This window comes from Hypanus sabinus, chromosome 5, assembly GCF_030144855.1.
Source record: "Hypanus sabinus isolate sHypSab1 chromosome 5, sHypSab1.hap1, whole genome shotgun sequence".
Classification (NCBI taxonomy): domain Eukaryota; kingdom Metazoa; phylum Chordata; class Chondrichthyes; order Myliobatiformes; family Dasyatidae; genus Hypanus; species Hypanus sabinus.
Genome location: NC_082710.1, coordinates 145,217,899 through 145,243,385, shown reverse-complemented (window position 1 = coordinate 145,243,385; position 25,487 = coordinate 145,217,899). Strand labels below are relative to the sequence as shown.

The following is a 25,487-nucleotide window of genomic DNA, read 5'->3' as shown; positions in this document are numbered from 1 at the left end:
GATACTTCAGTGGTTAAGTGCATGGTGGGAACTGCAGCTACTCTTTCTGTTTCTGTGCAACAGGTCAAATGTTGGCAGTTAAAAGCAAAGGCCAGCAATGTCAGACCATCACTGATCATTCAATCCGGTCAGCTTGCTGCACTTTGGACTCTGATTACTGGAAAGTCAGAAGATTCTTGGCCCAGAGAGTAAGTTGGGGAGATGGGGTGGGGGAGAGAGAAAGAATGTGAAATTTGCTCCTCACAGGGAGGAGTGGAGGTGAAGATTATAGATGGATTTTGAAGAATGCTGGATAAAGATAGAAGGGAAAGAAAAGGGGTGTGGTTGTTGGGGTGAGATGGAGAGAGGGAAGACGACTGTTGAAAAGCAGGAATACTGGCCCAGAGCAGAAGGGCCAAATGGTGTGTTTCAGTACTACATGTATCTCACAACATATCTAAATCTGTAAACGTTTACCTTACCAGGGAAATCTGATGCAGCCAATTATACATGTGTATGAAAGCTTCTCTAAAAATAGACACAGGCTGTGTTATTTTGGGTTGTGGAGGGAATCTCTATGGAAGGCCCAGGGCTAGAGCGAGTTTGCCTGCAATGTACAGTCATGAATAATTTCACACACAGCAAGTATTGTGGCTGTACAGCACAGGAGGGGTTTCCTGCACAAGCTGCCTCCCATCTCTGTGGGGGGAGTTCCCCATCGTCTCCCTTCTCTAGGGTAAGACTCTGCCGGATTTCCAGTTCCAACAGACGGCAGCTGCTGGAGAACTGAAATCTGAAACAAAAGCCAGGGATATCTCCATTTGCTTCAATTATGCTTTGCTTCAAAATGTTCTCTCATCTGAATCGTCCCAGTAAAACAGAGGAAGCTAAACGATGCTCCACAAAATAATGACCACACTTAACATAGTAATGAGTTTCATTTCAAGATTCAACACAGTCGGATAGTGATGGTGTCAGTGTAGATATTAGGAGTGGATATAATGTGCCTGGGAGAGGATAAAGGGACTGAAGGGCTATGGTTTAAGATGGTACTGGTGAAGCACAGCAACTACTTGCCAATGGCAAGCAAAACAAAGATGATTACTGATTGCTTTATTAATCACACCTTTTCTGATAAACTTCCTGTGAATTCCCTTTTGAACTGCCTGTATGACCCAGTATTTTTGCAGTGTGAACTGAAGTCATGAAGATGCAGGATGGTTAGGGCACGGTGTGTGCAGGCCGAATTGAAGTAGCTTGCCCGGGCTTGAGAATCGGGAATGAGCCAACATTTAGCATGGCTGGGGCGGACTTGAAGGCGATTCAAAGTGGTAGAATCAAGGCAAGGCGAGGAGGAGTTGAGCTGGCGCCCAAGAGCGAGGAAAGACCCAAAGTTTGACCAATATAAGCGCCCGGCTGAATTTGAAATGTCGGATATGGGCTGAGGTGAGACGGTGGGGCCTGGGCCTGAGTGTGCATCGAGGTGGCAGGGCTCAGGTCCAAGACTGACAAATGACCCGAGGCTTGGATAATGTAAACGCCAGGCCAGATTGAAAAGGTCAGGGTGTAAGGGGCGGTCTGGTCTGGCTCGCTGCTCCCTGAGGTTTACTCATCTCTGCACCGAGCTGTGGCTGTGGCCTGCAACTAACAGACCGTGGACTCACTTTCGTGAACTTCATTTCTGAATGCTGTTTGCTTACTTTTTTTGTTTGTATGATTTGCTTCTTTGTCGGTCTTTTTTTTTACTAGGTTCTATCAGGTTTCCTTGTTTGGTGGCTGCCTGTAAGGAGACGAATCTCAGGGTTGTATATAGTATAGATACTTAGATAATAAATGTACTTTGAACTTTGAAAGGAGTGTCTGATTTGACCCATGTGAGAATTGTTCGGAGAGCTAAGCAAAAGTTTGGTCACAGAGAGAGATCATTGGGCTGTATTAGAGGCGGAGAGCTTCAAAGAGGAAAATCCAGAGGCTCAGTACAAGGTAGCTGAAGTCACAGCTGACAGTGGTGGATTGATTAAACTCAGGCATGGTCAAGAGGTACATGAGGATGTTACTGGGACTTGAGGGCTTGACTCATAAGGAGAGACTGGATAGACATCCCTGGAGCACAGGAGGCTGAGTGAGCCTGATGGAGATTTAAAAAATCATGAGGCACAGAGATAAGATTAATACTCTTTTCTCAGGATGAGGGGCTCCGAAACTAGAAGGCATTGGTTAGGAGGAAAGCGCAAAGATTTAAAAGGGATTAGAGTAGCAACTATCTTTCCACCCAGCCTGGTGGATCTGTGGAGTGGACTGCAATGGAAGAGGCATGTACAACTAAGAGATTAAAAGGCATTTGACAGGTACATGGATAGGAAAGGTTGAGGGAGGTACCAGCTCAGAAAGTCAACTTGGTCAGCAAGGGCGAGTTAAGCCCAAGGGCATACTTCTGTGCTGTATAGTTCAGTGACTCGAAAAGGAGTCAGAGCCAAAGGAATGTGGAGACCTCTGAGAGATGTAGGACTAGAGGAGACATCAGAAACTGGGAAATGTGAGGCATCAGCAAAGACTTGAAACCATGGATGAGAGTCAAGGGTCTGCTTAGCCAGAAGCCTGCGTGGATCAGCAAGAACAGGGGTGACCAAGAGCTAGGCAGCAGTATAAGGATGATGTCAGGCTCATGGGGAATAGTATAAGGACAGCTGGCATGGGCACAATGGAAAAGTTGAGTGTGGAGACAACAAAGTTACTGGCAAGGATGTCAGGAGCCAAAGGGCTGTAGCAACTGGGATCAGGCAATGTTACAGAAGGTGGATATAGGTATTGGTGATCACAGAATCATACAACACAGAAATAGACCCTTTGGTCCACTATGCCAACATCTATACTTATCCCATTTTCCAGCACATGGTACATAGATTCCATTTAAATGTTGTGAGAGTTTCCACCTTTGCTGTTCATCCAGACAAAGCATCACAGGACCCAACCACACTCTGGGTGAAAAAAAAGTCCTTTGGTCATCCCCAACTATTCATCTTCAATGCTAAACTGGTGGCTTCTGCATAATTTTCTCTATCAGGTTCCCTCTCGGGCTCATGCACTCCAAGAAAAATTCACCCAGTCTCTCTTCGAAACTGAAATGCAACATCCCGGGGAATGTTCCTCTGCACCCTCTCCAGTGCAGTCACATCCTTCCTACAGTGTGGTGACCATGACTGCACACAGTATTCCAGATGAGGACAAACCAAAATTTTATAGCAAACATTAAGGATTCCAGTAGCAACCCTTGGTATACACCACTGGACACAGGCTTCCATTCACAACAGCCACGCTCTGCCCACTGCTACCAAGCTAATGCAGTGGACAGTGCGTTGCTTACATTGCTAGCGATCATCTATTGGGGTTCAATTCCCACTGCTGCCTGTCAGGAGTTTGTACGTTCTCCCCATGGATACGTGCGTTTCCTTTGGGATGCTCTGGTTCCCTCTCACATTTCAAAGACATCTGTTTTAGTAGATTGTGGGCGTGCCAAGTTACAGTTAGGGTTCGTGCATTCTGGACAGGTCATGTTGCAAGCAGAAGCCTGGCAGCACTTGTGAGCTCAGCACAACCCTCACTGATTTGATTTGATGCAAATGACTCACTGAATAAGGGCAGCAATGGCGTATTAGCCATTGGGATTACAACGGCAGTGACCCAAGTTCACTCCCGCTGCTGAGTTTGTACATTGACTGAGTGGGCTTCCTCCCTCATTCCAAAGGCATATGGCTCGGTAGGTTAACCGGTCACATGGGTGTAATTATCAGTTTGGGCTCAGTCATCAGGAAGGGCCTGTCACTGTTCAGTAAGTCTTCCAAGATCCCTAATTTTGAAATTTATCTCAAGAGTCATAGACAACACCTGGTTTGCGAACAACCTTCAGCATCCTAACTTCTGCTGTTCTCAATAAAAGCAAGTTCTTTGATCTTCAGCACTTCATTCATTCAATTGGAAACATTTTCTTGTTGAGCAGAAACCCAGGCTGGAAGTGTCATGTGTTTTCAGTCAGTGTTGAGCTTTGTATAAATCAAGTAGGATTCCTTTACTGCACTTAAAAGGCCCAGAAAAATGTATGTCTAAGTTTGAAACTCCATCAATAAAAGAGGAGTATTACTTGTGAACTGATCATAGGGAACCGAATTTATTTTCGGGAAATAGGCCAATCCATTTCCTTTTAGGAAAGGAATATCCCCCTCCACACCACTCTCCCCTAGCTGGTGCGCAAAGGCGACATGCAGTGTAACCATGAGTGTTTGCCTTGGATGTCTCTCTTGCAATTGCAAGACCCTGTTGGACAATGGACGATGCTGCAAGCCTGCTCCCTTGTTTGGTGAGGTGATGGGCGGCATGGGAGCTTGTGGTCTCAGTTGTAGTGCGGACTGGGCCTCAAGCCGCAGGCTTGCCTGCTTATGCAGTCCAGGAGGGAAGATGCCAGAGGCAGTGTTGCGTGCTGTCCGTGCTCAGCTGGGGGCTGGCATCTCCCATCGATGCTGCCCCCCAGTGTTTGACCTGTGGAATGATGGGCTGGATTGTGTGCATACGAGGGGTGATTGATAAGTTTGTGGCGTAAAGTAAAAGGAGTCAATTTTAGAAAACCTAGCACATTTACTTTTCAACATAGTCCCCTCCAACATTTACACACTTAGTCCAGTGGTAGTGAAGCATACAGATCTTGGACCTCCAGAAAGTGTCCACAGCAGGGGTGATTGATAAGTTTGTGGCCTAAGATAGAAGGAGATGAGTCATTTACTTCAAACTTCCTGCATAATCACTCAGAGTTGAACTGCATGTACCTGTAATGAGAGCTGTATAACTCATCTCCTTCTACCTTAGGCCATGAACTTATCAATCACCCCGCTGTGGACACTTTCTGGAGGTCCAAGATCCGTATGCTCCACGACCGCTGGACTAAGTGTGTAAATGTAGGAGGGGACTATGTTGAAAAATAAATATGCTAAGTTTTTTAAAATTGACGCCTTCTACTTTAAGCCACGAACTTCACATCACCCTTTGCATGCTTGATGCACACAGCCAGGAACTGTACCATCAATCTGAGGGACATGTTGCTCAGGGACTTGGGCTAAATATGTGTTTTTTTTTCTCATGACTACATTATTTTGCTCACTGTTTTGAACGTGCTGTGTACGTTTTGCACCTCGGCCCCAGAGGAACACCGTTTCATTTGGCTGTATCCATGTACGGTTGAATGATATTTATACTTGCATTTGATTTGATTTGACATTCTTTCCAGAATTATAAGTGACTCCAGTCCCTGCCACCCTGCTCCTGAATTGACCCAGTGACGTATGAAGTCCCAGCAAGGGTAAGAAATAGGAAAAGGATAAAAAAAAATCACAACCTCCCTATCGACACACATATCCCAAGAATGAACATTTAACATCTTAAATTAACTAAGAGCCCTTAACGATATATACCAATTTCATTACAGGAGGTAACCACTTCTAGTCAGCACAAATCTATAACAGATAAGGTCAGTAAAAAAAAAATCACAGACCAATCTGTCCTTCAAATCTCTTCTATCATTCATTTAGATTATGGCTGATCTCTGCCATGACTCTGTTGACCCATTTTAGTTCTGTAAGCCAGTGCAGAAGGGCACTCGGCTGTCTGAGCTACCACCATTAGGGTTATACAAGCCCTTTCAGGGAGAGGCCATTGCACTGTGTTAAACATGAGGAGGGGAATCACACTCGAACCCTCACTACAAGCATCTAATAACCTAGTTCATCCCTCAAACAACTCCCCATCATTTGTCAATATAACCTCATTGATCTCATAGGGTCACATTGCACAGAAACAAGTCCTTTGACCCACTGCATCCGCACTAACTGTTACCCGTTCACACTAGTTCCACATTATTCTCCCCATAATCCCATCAGCTGCACAGTGGAGGACAATTGACAACAGCCAATTAACCCACCAGCTTGCACATCTTTGGGATGCCGGAGAAAACTGAAGCACCAGGGAAACCCACAAGTTCACAGAGAAAATGTGCAAACTCCACACAGACAGCACCTAATGTCAGGAGTGAACCCCACTTCTTTGTTCTACTGTGAATGCCTTCAAGAAAATAAATCTAAAAACACTATATGGTAACATATACATACTTTCATAATAAATTTCAGAATCAGAATTCTGATTCTGATAATATCACTGGCATATGTCGTGAAATTTGCTGTTATGTGGTAGCCGTACATTGCAATATAATAATGGAACTGTAAATTGCAGTAAGAAGCATATATTTTTAAAAAATTAAATGAATAGTACAAAAAGAGAAAATAAATTAGTGAGGTAGTGTTCATGGTTTCAATGTCCATTCAGAAATCAGATGGCAGACAGGAAGAAGCTGTTCCTGAATCATTGAGTGTGTGCCTTCAGGCTTCTATACCACCTTCCTGATGGTGTCAATGAGAACAGGGCATGTCCTGGTGGTGGAGATCCTTAATGATGGATACCACCTTTTTGAGGCATCACTCCTTGAAGATTTTCTGAATGCTAGAGAGGCTAGTGCCCATGATGGAGCTGACTGAGTTTACAACATTCTGCAGCTTAATTCAATCCTGGGCAGTGGCCATCCCCATACCAGATGGTGTTGCAGCTAGTTACAATGCTGTCCAAGATACATCTGTAGAAATTTGTAGTGCTCTTGGTGACATACCAAATCTCTTCAAACTCCTAATGAAATATAGTCACTGCCATGCCTTAAAGTTTGAACCCAGTTCTTTGGATGGAGCAGTAAAGTAATGGCTCAGGGTGTCCTAGCATGCTGCCTATCAGTGGGATCTTGCTGTGCATAAATTGGCCGCTGTTTTCCCTCTGTTACTTCCATGACTACATTTTTCAAATGGTCAATTGGCTTTGGACTTCCACATGAACGGAATGGTACAAAACTTCTACAGAAGTGTAGTTCCTCCTTATTACCTCTGTCCCACAAAAATCTGTCCAAATTTGGAGGATTTGCACAGGCTGAACAAACAGGGATCTCTAACAGATGGGTTGTGCCCTGGAGTGCCAAGCCACAGTTCTGAAGGTTTCATCACATGGCATCTGCCATTGGTTGAAAAGCTGGTCTGTCATCATGTTGCTCCACCTACCCAGCCAAGCACAACCAACCAAAAACCAAGAATAGATTGTATGACCCTTGGCTGTCAGTCAGTCAACTATTAGCACTGCCAACATTCTTTGATACAAATGGAATGAATCTTGGTCAAAGAAATTAAAAGAAAACTCCCCCCCCCCCACAATGCTCCAGAGGTTTTCCAGGAAATTGCTCTTAATTCCTGGAGAATCCAGAACAAAGCTGTAAATTGGCAACTCCAGCTATAGGGCACAGCACTTTGTATTTGCTTTGTACAGCACAAAGTTGTCCTTGTTTTGTAAAAAGCAGAAAGGGTCAGTTTCCTACTGACCGTTGTCTTACTTTTCCTACTTGGAAAACCGTTGGTATGGCACTTAATTCAAAAAACAATATACAGACATCTGAGTTCATGTGTGGTTTAGGGAACCAAACATCTGGATGTATCTTTGAGCTTGTTGGTTTTGGCAGCTTCTTGCCAATGGAAACAAAGTTATGCAGCTGGGAAGCCTTATGCAGTTGGCATTCCTGCTGTAGCACATTTGTACATCTGCAGCAAGTTTTGTGTAATGTTATACTAAGTCAAGATGCACCATTTAGAATTTTTTTAATTTTAACTTTAAGGATGACAGTAAAGAAACAGATCCTTTGCCCCATCCAGTTCATGCTGAAGTGTTAGTTTGCCTAGTCCCATCAACTTGCACCTGGACCACAGCCCTGCATGCCCCTTCCATCCATGTACTTACTCTAACATCTCTTAAACTTTGCAATCGAACCCGGATCCAGCATTTCCACTGGCAGTTCGTTGCATGTTCTCACCACCTTCTGAGTGAAGAAGTTCCTCCACAGATTCCCCATTAATATTCTACCTTTCACCCTCAAACTATGACCTTTCATTCTCGTCTCACCCAAGCTTGTGCAAAAAGCTTGCTTGCATTTACCCTATCTATACCACACATAATTTTGTATACCTCCATCAAATCTTCCCTCATTCTTCTACATTCCAAGGAATGAAGTCCTAGCCTAGTCAACTTTTCCCTACACTTTCCCTCAGATCCTCAAGTCCTGGCAACATCCTTGTAAATTTTCTCTGCTTCTTTCAAAGTTATTGACATCTTTCCTGTAGGCAGACAACCAGAACTTGTCCTCACCTAGACAACTTCAACATAATATCCCAACTTCTGTACTCAATACTTTGATTTGTGCAGGCCAATGTGTCAAAAGCTCTCTTTACAATCCTATCTACCTGTGATGCTACTTCCAAGGAATTATGGATCTGTATTTCCAGATCCCTTTGTTCTACTTTACTCATCACTTATGATGTATGTACTGCCCTGGTTTATCCTCCCAAAGTGCATCTCCACACACTTGTACGTATTAAATTCCATCTGCCATTTTTCAACCCATCTGTCCAGCTGATCTAGATCACACCACAAGCTTTGATAGCCTTCCTCGCTATCCACTGTGCCCCCAGTTTTGGTGACATCCACAAATTTGCTGATCCAGTTTACTATATTTTCATCCAGGTAATTAATATACAGTACATGACAAACAACATCAGATCAAACACTGATCCCTGCAGCACACCACTGTATATATTTTTCTGAAGCCATTTGACAAACTCTATCCAATCGGGCATTTTTTCTTTATCTAATTCCCAGTCAGCATGTGGAAAGTTAAAGTCAGCTACGATCACAATCATATTTTTCTTGCAACTGTTAGCTATCATTGAACAAATTTGCTCCCCTAAATCCTGCTGACTATTGGATGGTCTATAATATAATCCTATTAACGCTTTTTTATTCCTCAATTTTGCCCATGGTGGACAAGCCTTCCTGTCCATTCCATTTGAGCATAGCTTTTGAGCACTGTTTATTTATTTCTGCAGTTTTACAGTAACTTTATGTCTTTGCACTGCTGCAATACAATGAACTTCATGTCATAATAGTCAGTGATAATAAACCTATCTCTCATTCTGCTTCCCATTGTCCCTTTTCCTTATATCCCAGTACAGCGACATTTTCCCTCTCATGTGCCCATCATTTTCCTTCTGATGTTTTTTTTTGCAACCACCTACACCAAAGGGAAACCAGTTAACCCACCACAGGTCTTTGGGTCGAAGGTGGAATCTGGAGCACCAAGGGAAGCCCACAGAGTCACAGAGAGAACGTGCAGACCCCACACACACAACAGCTGAACTCAAGATCAGATTTGGGTTCTGGAGTTGCAAGGCAGTGACGCCAACTACTGCAGCACTGTGTGGAAAATATGTTAAAGATAGAGCTCAGAAAATCACCAACAAATTTAACTGGAAGCCCAGGAGATAGTTCTTACCCCAACATCTGGTGACAACTTGCTCTCAGAGGGAGGGTCTGAGCTAAAAAGCAGTGCTGGGGTCAAAGGAGAACTAAAAACAAGAGAAGAAGAGGGAGATGGTGAGGCTGGTGTGGGGCAGATCTGAGAGAATGTATGGCCAGTTTCCATGCTGCAGAATCAATGACCAGGACAAACTGGTCATATCTTAAATTCCTGTGTCACGTCTAAATCTGCTTTCAGAAATCAGAAGCCCAGTGTGTTCATCTGCAACCTGTCAGATCCTTGTACATCATTTCTGCATCTTTGGCATTTTCCCTTCCAGTGAAGGGAGGGCTACGGGTGGGCTTTACATGACCACCATGTTGAAGTGGTAACTGGACACATTGCCAAAAGGTGCACCATTTCTGGCAATGATTTACTGCACGATCTGCATGAGCTTTGGGGAGGAGGAGATGAGTTGACTGCATTCTTCCTCCAATCATTTACTCTCAAAATTGTCTTAGTGACAACCGGAGATAAGGCTGCAAGACGCCTCAATATACCTTGCACCTTGTCTGCCTGTAGTGCACTTTCTCTGTAGCTGTTACACCTTTCCACATTCTGTTATTATTTTACCTTGCTCTACCTTAACGCACTGATACAATGATGCTATCTGTATGAACAGTAGGCAAGACAAGCTTTTCACTGTATCTCAGTGCATGTGAAGATAATAAACCAGTTTCAATTCTTCACAACTCCAGAGACCTCTAAGGGAACAGCATACGGTTAGAGGTCTAGCACAGAGGAGTAGCACTGTGTCAACGTCAGTGACAAGCACTGTATTTTCTGAGGGGCTGTACCATTGAGAGATGTTGTTAAAAGATCACTATGCAGGAAGAGGACATTGTAACAAGAGCTGTTTTCACGCATTGAGATGCTGTTGTCTTGACCTGGTTGGTGGAAGGAGAGCCATTTCCCTGCGAGGGATTTGGAATTTGAGCATACACAATATTGCCAGTCAGTCGACATATGTATCAATTAGTCAATTCAGTAGAAAAATAACATCTCTTTGAACTTTAGAACAGTTTGGTGGCAGTGGGCCACACTTCTTGTGCATGAGGAAATAAACTGTGATTGAGGAATAAGTGCGAGTTTTCAGAGTTGAGTTAATGGGTGATGACACGAATCTACGAGACTACTGGGGAAGGTGAAGGCCCAATGTCTGTAAGTTCCTGAGTCCATTGGACTGTGTGTGTGTGTGTGTGTGTGTGTGTGTGTGTGTGTGTGTGTGTGTGTGTGTGTGTGTGTGTGTGTGTGTGTGTGTGTGTGTGTGTGTGTGTGTGTGTGTGTGTGTGAAACAAGGCTTGCTTTTGCTGTTGTTTTGTTGCTATTCCGTTAAGACCATAAGGTATAGGGGCACCATTATATCATTCTGCCCATCAAGTCTGCTCCATCACTCCACCATGGCTGATTTATTATCCCTCTCAACCCCATTCTCCATTGCTGTTGCTTGTGTTGCTTTGTTAGCCGCCAAAAAGTGTGGCGACACTTGTGGACTGCCTATGACACATCCTTAGGTTGCGTTGGTTGCAAATGCAAATGACAATTTCACTGTAAGCTTCAATGTGCTTGTGAAATGAATCTGAGTCTGAAGGAAGAGCGGGTGTGAGACTAACAGCACAGCTCAATGGGATGGATGGCATTCTCCTTGTTCATTATGGAAGAAGCGTGATCCGGCTCCTCCTCTTTCCTCCAGGGAAAGTTCCCATGCTGTTGCTTATTTCAGTGAGTTGGGTGAAGACAGTTCCTCCGGAGGAGGTGTAGGCACGATAATCAGAGCCACACGACACCGCACCATCTGGACTGGTGCGGTATCTTCTCACCCCGTCACAGAAGGAGAGGACAAGGTTCCAGCTGCACTTCACAAATAGTGGCTTAACACCACCAACAAACAACGTTAGGACATAACCTTGTAATTTAACAAAGAAAAACATGAGCAGTGACATTTAATTTTGTTTCAAGGGTGTGATTATCATCATTATTTCTGTGGTCGGTTAGGGTAAAAGCCATAATCTCAAGGTTACTGGGTTCTAAACCTCAGAATGATACAACAAACAGCTGGTAAAACACATCCAGGATATAATCAAATAATACTTTTCAACTCTGCTTTTGTTGCAACTGTGACTCAGCGTAGTATTAATAGTTTATTCAACAGAATTCAGTGTACATTTGACAGAATGGCAGAGGTTGTTAGCCCCTACCCCGCAGCAAATACAGAGGTCTAGAAAGGGTTAACCTTCTCTAACAGTGTTACTTCTTCAGAGGTAAGAAGGACTTTGATGAGGCAGCTCAGGAAAAATAAGCTCCCTAGGTTGATGAGCTGGGTGCCTGGAGGGCATTAGATTTAAGATCATTAAGAGAGGTATTTAAAATATAATTACTTCAGAAACCATGGCTGAATAGAGGTCAAATGGAGGAGAAAGGAAGGGAAAAGAGAGAAAGAGGGATCAAAAGAAAGGGAGAAACAGTGAGAGAAAAAGTTAGACAAAAGGAAGGACATGGAAGCTTTAGCGAGGGTGCAGAGGACATTTACCAGGATGCTGTCTGCACTAGAGGGCATGTTGGTTAGAACTTTTCTCCACGGACCGAAGGAGGATGAGCGGTGACTTGATAGAGATGTCCAAGATGACAAGAATGGACAACCAGTTTTCCCAGGGTAGAAATGGTTAGTACAAGAGGGAATAAGTTTAAAGTGTTTGGAAGAGAGAAAAGTATAGGGGGGATGTCTGAGGTAAGTTCTTCAGAGAATGGTGGGCGTGTGGAATACCCTGCCAAGGGTGGTGTTAAGAGAAGGTAAATTAAGCGCATTTAAGAAACTTTTAAATAGACACATGAATGATAGAAAAATGGAGAACTATGCAGGAGAGAAGGATTAGATTGATTTAAAGGTCGGTACACAACATCGTAGGCTGAAGTGCCAGTACTGTGCTGTAATGTTCTATGTTCTACATTCTAAAAAGGAGAGATAAGGTCCACCAGTTGGACATTGCAAACATCAAGGGCAATCTTCCAGCATTGTGTCCATCCTCATGGATATGAGAAACAAGTGTGGAAGGAATGTGGAGCTTTCTCACCCTGGGAGTGATGGATGTGAAGAGAGAAAGAAGTAACACTGTGGATTTCTGGCATCTTGGATTGATAGGGTGAGATAGCGAGGGGTGGAAGGAGGCTGGTGGGGAGCAGCAACACAGGCACAGAGCAGAGAGGCCGAATGACCTGCTTTGTGCTGGAAGTACTTTGAACAGACAGGGAGTCCACCAATTAAAGGGAGTGTCTATCCAGGAGTGACAGGCTGAGGTCAGTAAGCAAAAAAAAAATCATCTGCTGGAGGTGGAGCAGCATCTGTGGGGGGGGGGGGGGGCAAGAGAATTGTTGAGGTTTCAGATTGAAACCCTGTATCAGGACCAATTACGGCTTCACCATTACCTTACCAAGACTGAGATCAGTACTTCAATTCCCTTTCAACATACTTTTTATCCTCTGCAAGACCCTCTGAAACCGAGCTACTTTCCAAGCCTCACTGTGACCAAACCCTTTCGCCACCACTGACACTCCGAGCACAGCCCCTGTTAATGGGGCTGCAAAAGACCCAAGAGCCTGCAGCTGCTGGAGTCTGGAGCAAAAATCAATCTGCTGGAGCATCTGTGGAGGGAAATGGACAACTCTGGTTTGAGACCCTTCATCTGACTGCAGAGTTTGATCCTCGTGCAGGGACGATGTGGCAACATATTGAACTCTCTGGCAGCTAGGGGATGGCTGTAAGCACAAAACCTGCAGAAGTGAACACACATGGTCATAAACTACACGGAGCAACGTGGTCAGACCTCCAGAAGTTTCAGTATAGATCAACTCTGAACTGCAGTATGACTTCAGTAGATAACTCAGGTGTATGGAAGAGTTAAGAAGCCTTGGTAAGTTTGTAAATCTGCTTCTTTCTGCCCTCCATTAGAATGCAAAGCACGTCTTCATCTTACATGCATATTGCATTTAAGCCAATAACATCTTCATTTTCCCAAGTCTCAAGTTGAGTTTATTGTCAAGTGCGCACGTATGGTGAGGTACAGGTACAAGGAAAATCTTGCTTGCGGCAGCATCACAGGCACAGAGGTTCAAACAGCACAGAATTATGCATAAATTATACATAAATTACATAAAAAGGAGGACAATGTTTCTAAGTATTTCACAGCAATATTTACAAGGAAGTCTTGAGTCCCATATGGTGATATTAGGAGCGATGAATAAAGGCTTTGTCAGAGAGGCAGGTTTTAAAGGAGGGGAGAGAGGAGCAGGAAGCTTTCAAGAGGGAATTGCAGAACTCAGGGCTCAGGCAGCTGAAGCCAGAGACACTAATGATGAGCAAGTATAATTGAGGGCATGTGTGAGTCCAGAAATAGAGGCCAGCACAAAAAAAAAAATCAGCTTTTCCCTTAGAGCAGACTTTCACAATTCATTAGCTAGGATTAGTAACCTCTGTAGAAGCAGACTCTCATTCCTGGTGTGTTTCAACATTTAAACCACTCTAGACCCTCGCAGTTTTCTGGCTCATCTGCTGCGGTGGCTGGACCCAGTCATTTCCAAGGGGCATCCTGGACAAATACAGTCCCGGGAGGTCGAATCACTTAGAACCATAGAACATTACAGCTCAGAAACAGGCCCTTCAGCCCTTCTTGGCTGTGCTGAACCATTTTTCTGCCTAGTCCCACTGACCTGCACCTGGACCATATCCCTCCATACACCTCTCATCCATGTACCTGTCCGAGTTTTTCCTAAATGTTAAAAGTGAGCCTATATTTACCACTTCATCTGGCAGCTCATTCCACACTCCCACCACTCTCTGTGTGAAAAAGCCCCTCCTAATGTTCCCTTTAAACTTTCCCCCTTCACCATTAACCCATGTCCTCTGGTTTTTTTCTCCCCTAGCCTCAGTGGAAAAAGCCTGCTTGCATTCACTCTATCTATACCCATCATAATTTTATACACCTCTATCAAATGTCCCCTCATTCTTCTACGCTCCAGGAAATAAAGTCCTAACCTATTCAACTTTTCTCTGTAACTCAGTTTCTCAAGTCCCAGCAACATCCTTGTAAACCTTCTCTGCACTCTTTCAACCTTATTAATATCCTCCCTGTAATTCGGTGACCAAAACTGCACACAACACTCCAAATTTGGTGTCAGCAATGCCTTATACTTGTTCTCCCATCTCCAGCAGCCCTGCCCCCATTGACTGGTCATTCATCCTTCACATTGCCCTGCTGCTCTACGCCACTTGGAAGTAATGGGGATCTGTGTTATCCACACCAGTGATTACTGGCTCTCAGTCAGAGAAGCCTAGCTTCAGGACAGAAGGACATCACTTTAGAACAGAGTTAAGGAGGAATTTCTTTAGAAGATGGTGAATTGGTGGAATTTATTGCCACAGATGATCATGAAGGCCAAGTCATTAGGCATACTTAGAGCAGAGTTTGACAGATTCCTGATTAGCAAGGTTACATGGAGATGGCAGGACAATAGAGATGAAATGGAAAATTCGAGGGGCTGAATGGCTTCATCCTGCTCCTATGTCTTATGGTCTTACGGCACCCATCATCAATCAATCAATAAATAAAGGTAATTAAAACAAACTCCACATCTCTTTATTTCTTTTCCATGACCAGGAGGTTAATCCGGAAATCCTGGAGACTACAAAAATCGGGGAAAGACTGGCAGGACAGATGGAGAAATAGTTGGAAAGTACTTACCTCCACAAACTTTCCCATTAATTCGCTCACAGGCCCAGTCTTGGCATTCACATCGGGAACCATAGAAGGTCCCTGGCTCGCTGACGAGGCAGACGCATCTCCCACATTCACACCACCCTCGTCCGCTGCAGACTAGACCATCCCGGGACCGGCACTGGTTTTCCGACTTTCTCACAGAGAGCTTACAGGGACCGGTGCGGTGCCTTCACATCACATCACCCGCAAGAGAAGAATGGCAGGTTAAAACCTCAACCGCACTTACACCCCTCAAAATAATCAGAAAGCTGAACAGTGAACATTAGATAAAATCTATCATTCATGCACAATTGCAGGAGACTTGTATTACCACTGCTCTTTCTACATCCCTTTCAGCACATCTCAAAGTTCCATACAGCCAGTTAAATACATTCTGTGTAACGTAGGGAACCTGGGGTGGGGGGGGGGGGGGGTGTCAAATTGTACACAGTAAGATCCCGCAGGAACTGGTAATCTGCTCTACTGGTGCTTACGGAGATCAAAGGCTGATCTCAGGACTGGCCATCTTTTGCATAATAGGATCTTCGACGTCCACTTGAGAGGGACAATAGTCCCAGTTTGCAAACATCCAAAGCTGAACACCTCAGATCATACAGCACTCCCTCAACACGGCACCGGGACCGTCAGCCTTGTGGTTCCAGGGGTGGAATGCGAATCACCCTCCCAATCCCCTGCCACAGTGCTCTCTATCTGATTCACTTCCTGCATGCCTGGTCACACCCCCCCCCCCCCCCACTATAGGAGGGATGTGATTGCACTGGAGAGGCTGCAGAGTGAAGCCTGGATTGAAGCATTTTGGTTATAAGGGAAGATTCAATAGGCTGGGTCTGTTTCCCTGGATTGAGGATCTGACAGAGTTGTACAAAAATGATGTGGAGGATAGAGAGGGTAGATGGTAAGAATACTTTTTCTCTGCAATGTGGGGTTGACAAAGAGGTTAAGGAGAGGGAGAAGAGGTTCAGAGAGAATCTGGGAGGGGGGGGGTCTTTTTCACAAAGAGCAAGGTTGGAATTTAGAATATGTCCTGATTAAAGATGTGATGGAGGCAGATACTCTTCATATTTAAGAAGCATCTAGACAAGCACTTGAATCACTAAAGCATAGTCAGTCGCAAACAAGAGAAAATCTGCAGATGCTGGAAATCCAAGCAGCACACAAAATGCTGGAGGACCTCAGCAGGCCAGGCAGCATCTATGGAAAAGAATAAAGAGTCAACGTTTCGGGCCAAGACCCTTCGGCAGGACTGGAGTAAAAGAGCTGAGGAGTAGTTTAAAAGGTGGGGGGAAGGGAGAGGAACACAAGGTGACAGGTGAAACCTGAAGGGGATGGGATGAAGTAAAGAGCTGGGAAGTTGATTGGTGAAAGAGATACAGGATTAGAGAAGGGGGAGTCTGATAGAGGAGGACAGAAGGCCATAGAAGAAAGAAAAAGGGGATGGGGAATGGTGAAGGAGGGAGGGGGTATTACTGGAATTGATGTTCGTGCCACCAGTTGGAGGCTATTCAAACTGTTATTCCTCCAATAAGTTGTTGTTCCTCCAACCTAGTGCGGCCTCATCACGACAGCAGAGGAGGCCATGGGTAGACATATTGGAATGGGAATGGGAAGTGGATTTTAAATGGATAGCCTCTGCGAGATCCCACTTTTTCTGGTGGAAAAGCTTAGACACTGATAACTAAATAGTGGTAGATTGGTACAAGTGGCATAGACGTGATATGCCACAGGGCTTGTTTCTGTGCTGCATGACTCTAAATCGTTCATGATACACTCTGAAATGACACGGAAAGGTCCAGTCTAGTCAGCTTCAGTTTATTGTACAGAAAGGAGTAGAAAGCTTATGACAACAACCTGTCACTGAGTGTCAACAAAGGAGTTGGTCATTAACTTCAGAAGGAAGGACGTGCACATGCTCCTGAATACTTCAATGGTGTTGAGCTTGAGAACTTTAGACTCCTAAGTGTGAGCATCACCAATAACCTGACCTGATATCACGGCCAAGCAAGCCCACCAGCTCCTCTCTAAATAAATCCACTGAGTCTTACCAATTGCTTTTATCAATGCACCACAGAAAGCATTCTATCTGCATGCGTTGCGGCTTAGTGTGGCATGTGACTGCAACAAATTGCAGAGAGCTCTGGACACAGCTCAGCACATTCCAGGAACCAGCCTCCCCTCTATCAAGTCTGCTTATACTTCACCCCGTCCCAGCAAAGCTGCCAGCATAGTCAAAAACCCACACTCCCTGACCATTCATTACTCTCCTACTGTATCTCCCATCGGGCAGAAGGTCAGTTTCTATTGTTATGAATGTACCACAGCTCTGAGGGGCCGAAGGGTGCAGGGTTGCCCCCTCCTTTGTGAGAATCGCAAGATCACTATTGAGTCCGTTCAGGAGACCCAGGAAATGGGAGAGAGAGAGACGTGCCGAATACCTCGTTCCACCGCGGTGCAAAATAATGCGACATTGACCATTGTCTCCTGGAGACCACGTTTGTGGATTGGGGACTATGCTATGTGCAAGCCCTCGGGCAAAGTGGACTGGTTGAGAGAGAGATTGTATCATCCCAACCTGATTGACATCTGAGACCCCTTGAGGAAGTATAAAAGAGGGTCTGGGGGAACACCCCCTTCAGACGCACCAGAAGAAACGCTAACGATCCCGTAGTAGCGGGAAGCCATTTGAAGGAAGTCACGTGCGTTCGATTCCATTGCTGGGATCGGTGACTGGAACCATGGAAACCAGCTTTTAGCTAATTACGGGGAAGCCTGCTCCCCTGATTCAACGGATTTGCTTCATAAAAGAACCGGGCAAGTTTCTTTTCTCACCAATCTCTCTCTCTCCAACAAGTGAAAACCCAGCGGTCCCCCCCAAAAGGCTGAGGCCTGCAGGAACTGAGTGACTTTTATATTTCCATCGAACAATATGTTATCCCCTAGACAAACGATCGAGCTGTTTCTTATTGATGGTTATTATTAGACACGCGCTTTTAGATTGAGTAGTGATGACGTATATTATCTGAATGTTTGTATTAATCTTATTTTTGTGCCCCTTCATAAATAAAGACTTTTAAAAATGGTACCATCAGACTTCAACGGACCTCTCTATCTTTGCTGGTAAGTGATCTAGTTACGGGATTTCGTAACACTATCAGAACCTTGAATGGATCTCTTTATGATAAGATGGACTCTTAGCCTCACTATCTACCTCGTTTTGATCTTCTACTTTATTGTTTACCTGCGCAGCACGTTTTGGCACCTTTTAAACTTTATTCTGCATTGACTTCATTTTACCTTACTCTATCAATGCACTAATGATTTGATCTATTTGAATGGGGTGCAAGACTAGCTTTTCATTGTATCTTGGTACATGTGACAAAAATAAATCAATACCAATTGTCATGTGCACAAGTACAGTGGGTACAGTTACAATCACGTAGGTATAGACAACACACAGGACATAAATTATACCACACAGTGAAAAAAATAACTGTGTAAAAACAAAACCTTGGTGCTGAAATAACAAAGGCCCAATTGAAGGCACAATTGGTAGTGCATTGGTGGTCCACAGTGTTTGGTTGCTGAGATGGAGTGAGGGTTGTGCAGCTTGGTTCAAGAACCTGATGGCAGTAGGAAAGCTGCAAATTCCAGCAACAGTCAGGGTGGCGAAGAGACCCTGACCTGCTTCGTGACACAACAGAGAAAGTTGGGCCTTAGAAAGTGCATTTAGAGTAATAAAATTATACTGCACAGAAACAGGTCTTTCAGCCCAATTGTTCCCTGCTGACCAAGACGCCCATCCTAACTAGTCCTATTTGCCAGTACCTGGCCCACAACTTTCTAAACTTTTCCAATCCAAGTACCTGTTGAAGTGTCCTTTAAATGTTGTTATTGTTGCCTCTAATGCTCTTCTGAGAGCTCATTCCATACAAGTACCACCCTTTGTGTAAAATCTGTAGCCCCTCAGATTTCTAATAATTTAAGCTTCTCCTCTCTCACCTTAAACCTTTGACCTCCAGTTTTTCGTTCCCCAAACTTGTAAAAAGACTGAGTGCATTCATCCTATGTATGCCCCTCATGATTTTAAACAACTCTGCAACATCGCCCATCAGAAACCTATACTTCTCCCGGAACATTGCAGCACAGAAACTGGCCTGTCTATTCCATTAATCTGCCTACTCCCATCGACCTGCACCTAGACCATAGTCCCCCATACCCCTCCCATCCATGTCTTGATCCAAATTTCTCTTAAATGCTGGCTTGTGCTGGCAGCTTGACTCACACTTTCACAGTCTCAGAGTGGAAAACTTCCCCTCATGTTCCCTTTACACATTTCACCTTTCACCTCTAGTTGTAGTCTCAACTAACCTCAGAGGAAAAAGCCTGTTTGCATTTCCCTATGAATACCCCTCTTAATTTTGTATAGCTCCTTCAGTCTTCTGAAGTACATTCTAGGGAATAAAGCACTAACTTATTCAAAGTTTCGCTGTAACTCAGGTCCTCAAATCCTGGCAAGATCCTTGTATATCTTCTCTGCACTCTTTCAATCTTACTTACTTCTTTCCTGTAGGTAGGTGACCAAAACGGCACACAATACCCCTAATTAGGCCTCACCAATGTCTTATTCATTTTCAACATAACTTCCCAACTCCTGTACACAATACATAGATTTATGAAGGCCAATGTGCCAAAAGCTTTCTTTATGACCCTATCTACCTGTGGGACCACATTAAAGGAATTATGGATCTGTATTCCCAGATCCCTCTGTTGTAAGTCCTACCCTGGCATGTCCTCCCAAATGCAACACCTCACACCTGTCTGCATTAAATTCCATCCACCATTTTTTAGCCCATTTTCCTGACTTGTCTAGATCCTGCTGCAAGCTTTGATAGTCTGCCTCGCTGTCCAGTACCCATAACTTTGGTGTCATCCGCAAAATTGCTGATCCAGTTTACCATATTATCATCCATATTGTTGATATAGATGACAAACAACAATGGATCCAACAATGATCTCTGTGGCACTCCACTAGTCACAGGCTTCCAGCCAGAGAGGCAACCATCAACTACCACTCTCTGGCTTCTCCCATAAAGTCAATGTCTAATTAATTTACTACCTCATCATGAATGCCAAGCGACTGAACCTTCTTGACCAACCTCCCATGTGGGACTTTGTTACAATCCTTTCTAAAGTCCATGAAGGCAACATGCACTGCCTTTCCTTCATTAACTCTCCTGGTAACTTCCTCGAAAAACTATATGATTGGTTAGACACAAAGCCATATAGGGTACCTCTAATCAGTCCCTGCCCTTCCAAATACAGTATACATGTATATCCAGTCTCTTAGAATGCCCCCCAATAACTTTCCCTCTACTGATGTCAAGCTCACTGGCCTATAATTTCCTGGCTTATTTTTATAGGCTTTCTTAAACAACGCAACACCATTAGCTATCCTCCAATCCTCCGGCACCTCACCTTGTATCTCAGCTAGGGCACTAGCAATCTACAGGGTCCAAGTATCTAAGCTATCCATTTGCTCTTAACATATCTATAGAACCCCTAGGATTCTCCTTCACCTTGTCTGCTAGAGCAGCCTCATGACTTCTTTTACTCCTCTTGATTTCCTTCTTAAGTGTTCTCTTGCATTTCCTACACTCCTCAAGTACATCATTTGTTCCTACTTGCCTATACCTGCTTTGTTCCTCCATCTTTTTCTTAACCAGAGCCTCATTTTCTCTTGAAAACCAAGGTTCCCTAAATCTGTCATACTTGTCTGTCTCCTGTGCCTTCTGTATAACTACCTCCCTGTGTGACCTATCAACCCCTCGGCATCCCAGATGGAGTTCATCCATTTCAAGCTCCAACTCTTCCAGCACTAACTCACTCACAGAATGGTCACTCCCGCAGTAGCCGATCCACTTAAACCTAACTTGTTTTTATTGGTCCTTGCCAAGCATCTAATTATGTGCAATCCAATGCCTCCTCAGGAACTGTGACGCGCAAAATGTGCCAACTGCCCCCAACTATTTCTCCTATTCCTTATTCTTCCTCTGAAATAAAGAATTGTCTGTGCATATGGAGTAAGTAATTGTGGAGGTAATGTATGAAAACAAGAAGTAGATTGGATAGATTTTTGTACCAACAGATGAAATGGCCTAATAAAGTATAGATTTATAATCTTATAAATATTTACTTTTCCCCTTGGGTTTTGTGCACTAATCAGTGTTAGTGCTTGGCTGCTGATTATTTCAAAAGAGCTGATGAATAATTTTCCAGAGCAATTTCTTCTTGTTTCCTTCATGTTAAGGGCAGGAATTAATTCAAAAACTTAAAACAGAGATTGGTGGCTTCTTATTCGGTAAGGAATATTTTAGGAGTCTTGCAATCAGGCTGGGGAAGAGGCGTATAGCCAGGCAGAATGGGCTAGGAAGCCCCAACGACCTCCTATACTGACATTATTCTAAGCTGGACATAATTCCTGACTAATAAGCAAGATAAATGATAACCTTTCTCACTTAATCACACCTCTATAATGGAAAGAGACAGGAGACTGTGATAGTGTTTTGACATTCTCTCTCTCGCACTCTAGGTAATGAAACACCCATTGGATCCTGGAACCTCTAATCATTGGTTTACGTAATGTATGTGACACAATAAAGTATATGAGTCAATTTTTTTTCTTCCCTGCTTCATTTTTTCCTCCAGTAACAAAGCTCAGCAATGACCACCTCTTCAGAGGATGAACAGCAGGAAAGATTTACAGTCAGTGGCCACTTTATTAGGTACTTCCTGTCCCTTATAAAGTTGCCACAGAGTGTATGTTTATGGTCTTCTGCTGCTGTAGCCCATCCACTTCAAGGTTCAACATGTTGTGCATTCAGCAACGCTCTTCAGCACACCATTGTTGTTATGTGTCATTATTTGAGTCACTGTTGCCTATCAGTTTGAATCAGACTGGTCATTCTTCACTGAACTCTCTCAAGGTGTTTTTGCCCACAGAACTGCCGCTCACTGTATGTGTTTTTATCCCCACCATTTTCTGTACACTCTAGAGACAGTTGTGCGTGAAAATCCCAGGAGATCAGCAGTTTCTGAGATACTCAGACCACCCCATCCGGCACCAGCAATCATTTCACAGTCAAACTCACTTGGCTCACATTTCTTCCCCATTCTGATATTTGGTCTAAAGAACAATTGAAACTCTTGACCATGTCTGCATGCTTTTATGCATTGAGTTGCTGCCACATGATTGGGTGATTAATGGGCAGGTGTACAGGTGTACCTTATAAAGTGGCCACTGAACTTTATGCCTTTGTGCTGTTCTGCTGCCATAAAACAACATTCAGGTCATTCAGGAACTGTACCATGGAATGTGACATCCCCACTCCTCTCAGGATTCTCCCAGGATGAGTATTAAATGCAGTGGGGACCCAGATCAAAACCCATCAATTCACGGTGAGACCCTGATATTCAGTTGTTGGTATTTTTAATTAACAGACAGACATACTTTATTGATCCCGAGGGAAATTGGGTTTCGTTATAGTCGTACCAACCAAGAATAATGTAGAAATATAGCAATATAAAACCATAAATAATTAAATAATAATAAGTAAATAATGCCGAGTGGAAATAAGTCCAGGACCAGCCTATTGGCTCAGGGTGTCTGACACTCTGAGGGAGGAGTTGTAAAGTTTGATGGCCACAGGCAGGAATGACTTCTTATAAAAATGGGTGCTTGGCACAAAAAAGGACAACTGCACATGATCCAATATCTAAACTCTCACTTCGTATATTTAACTTTACCCAGCTACATTATTCTACTTTAAAACTGGTACAACACTGAAGTTTTTGAGCTAAGCAACCGACCATAGAACAAGGGATCCTGTGCATTTGGTGATACTGATCCAGACGTTCTTTGGAAGTCAACAATGAAACTTGGTGGTTGTGGCTGTTTTATTAAGTGTTACAAGAACAAAGAACAAGCAGGGAAAGACAAAGAAAATTAAGTCTCATACTCAAACTGGAGATAAAAGCAAATTCCATTGACAAGATGTAGCCTATGAAATAGCCAGATTCAAGTGGTGTGATGCCTGCTGCAGAAAAACTGAAAAACTTCCAGAGCAATGCAGACAAAATGCTGGAGGAACTCAGCAGCTCAGGCAGCATCTATGGAGATGACTAAACAGTCAACATTTTGGGACACAAGCCTTCTTCAGAAGTGAGAAGGAAAGGGGAAGATGCTAGAATGAAAGGGTGGGGGGGAGGGGAAAGACATTTGCTGGAAGGTGATAGGTGAAGCCAGGTGGGTAGGAAAGGTCAAGGGCTGGAGAAGAAAGAATCTAATAGGAGAGCAGAGTGGACCACAGGAGAAAGGGAAGGAGGAGGGGACCCAGGGGGAAGTATTAAGCAGGTGAGAAGAAGTAAAAGGTCAGAGTGGGGAATAGAGAAAGGGGGAGGGGAATTTGTTTACCAGAAGCAGAAATTGATATTCATGCCACCAGGCTGGATGCTACCCAGAATGAATTTAAGGTGTTACTCCTTCATCCTGAGGGTAGCCTCATCTTGACACAAAAGGAGGCCTTGGATTGACATGTTGGAACAGGAATGGGAACCGGAGTTAAAATATCTGGCCACCTGGAAATCCCACTTGTGGCGGATGGTGCGGAGGTGCTCAACAAAGCTGTCCCCCAATTTACAACGGGTCTCACTGATGTAGGGGAGGCTGCAAACGGAGCACAGGAGATAAAGGCAACCCCAGCAGGTTCACAGGTGAAATATTGGCCCACATGGAAGGACTGTTTGGGCCCTGAATGAAGGTAAGGGAGGAGGTGTATGGGCAGGTGTAGCACTTAGGTCCGTGCAGGGATAAATACGTAGAGGGAGATTAGTAGGGAGGGACAAATGGACAAGGCAATAGCAGACAGAGAGATCCCTGCAGTAGGTGGGGGGGGGGGAATGAGGTAAAGATATGTTTGGTGGTAGGATCACTTTGGATATGGCGGAAGTTGTGCAGGGTTATGTGTTGGATGCGGAGGCTGTTGGGGTGGTAGGTAAGAGAGACTCTATCACTATTAAGGCAGCAGCAAGATGGGGTGAGTGCAGATGTACGAGAAATGGAGGAGATGCGGATGAAGACAACATCAATAGTAGAGGGAGGGAAACCCTGTTCTTTAAAGAAGGAGGACATCTCTGATGTCTTGGAATGGAAAACCGCATCCTGGGAAGAGACATGGGAGAGGCAAAGAATCTGAGAAAAATTAATAGCATTTTTTCAGGAGATAGGGTAGGAAGCTTCTAGAAAATACCGAACCAGCTGTGTTACAATTATTAGAAAATTCACGGAACAATTACATGTATATACGTAGCTGATTATATAAAAATTTTAGGCAGGCATGGGAAGGTAAAGCTACATGAAAAACAACAATTCTTCACCCTAATCCAACAATCCTGTGCACCTTAAAGCTCTCTGTAGCATCCTGGCCAGTATCCCTCCACGAGCTTCATTCAGGGACAAGTTACAAGGCAATTTTCACATCACTGCTTCGACAGTCTTGCAGTGTACACATTGGCCACTGTCTTTCCTGTGTTACCACAGTGACTATATTACCAGACTACCCCTTGGCTGTAATGTGCTTGTGTGAAGCGAGAGAGGGTTGACATCTATGTCAGAGGCAGATGCAGGAGTAGAGTTTGAGAGGCACTCAGACACACACACAAGCAGACAGAGTATGGATCCAGACCATATTCAGGCAGATGGGATGAGTTTAATTTGGCATCATGGTCAGCATAGACATGATGGGCCAAACGGCCAGTTCCTGCGCCGTACTGTTCTACGTTTTCAGCAATGGCTCTGCAGAGAGCAGGGAAGCTAACAAAGAGTAGGGAGGCACTGAGACAGGGAGACTGAGGGTGGGATGGGGAGAGTTGATAAGGGGGAAGCTGAAACCGAAAGCAAAATAGGAAGTGTGCGAGTACGTGTGTGCGTACATCTGTATGTGCGAATAGGGTCAGAGTGTACACATGTGCTTGAAGCATGTCTAGTCTGTTGTTGTTTATGTCCAGATATATGCGCCTGTCAATGTCTCCCTGTCAACCTTGCCATTCTACCTGATCACTGACTGCTGAGACCCACATTAAAATAATTCATGTACTGGCACCTTCCACCCTCAGAGGCAAAGTGGAAGTGAGTCACCCTCAATGCCCAGGCACTACCTGAGTAGCAGATTTAACAGGTGCGGATCACTGCTCATCTGATCGCAGAC

The 25,487-nt window shown here is 44.2% G+C and overlaps 1 protein-coding gene across 2 annotated transcripts in view; it reads right to left on the bottom strand.

Moving 5' to 3' along the window:
• The window catches only part of itgbl1 (integrin, beta-like 1), a 200,058-nt gene that overhangs the window by 158,823 nt on the left and 15,748 nt on the right, over positions 1–25,487 (bottom strand). For both annotated transcript variants that reach the window (XM_059970527.1, XM_059970526.1), the window contains one exon: positions 15,193–15,395. In XM_059970527.1, the coding sequence (XP_059826510.1) occupies positions 15,193–15,395 (203 nt within the window). The remainder of the gene's footprint in view (positions 1–15,192; positions 15,396–25,487) is intronic.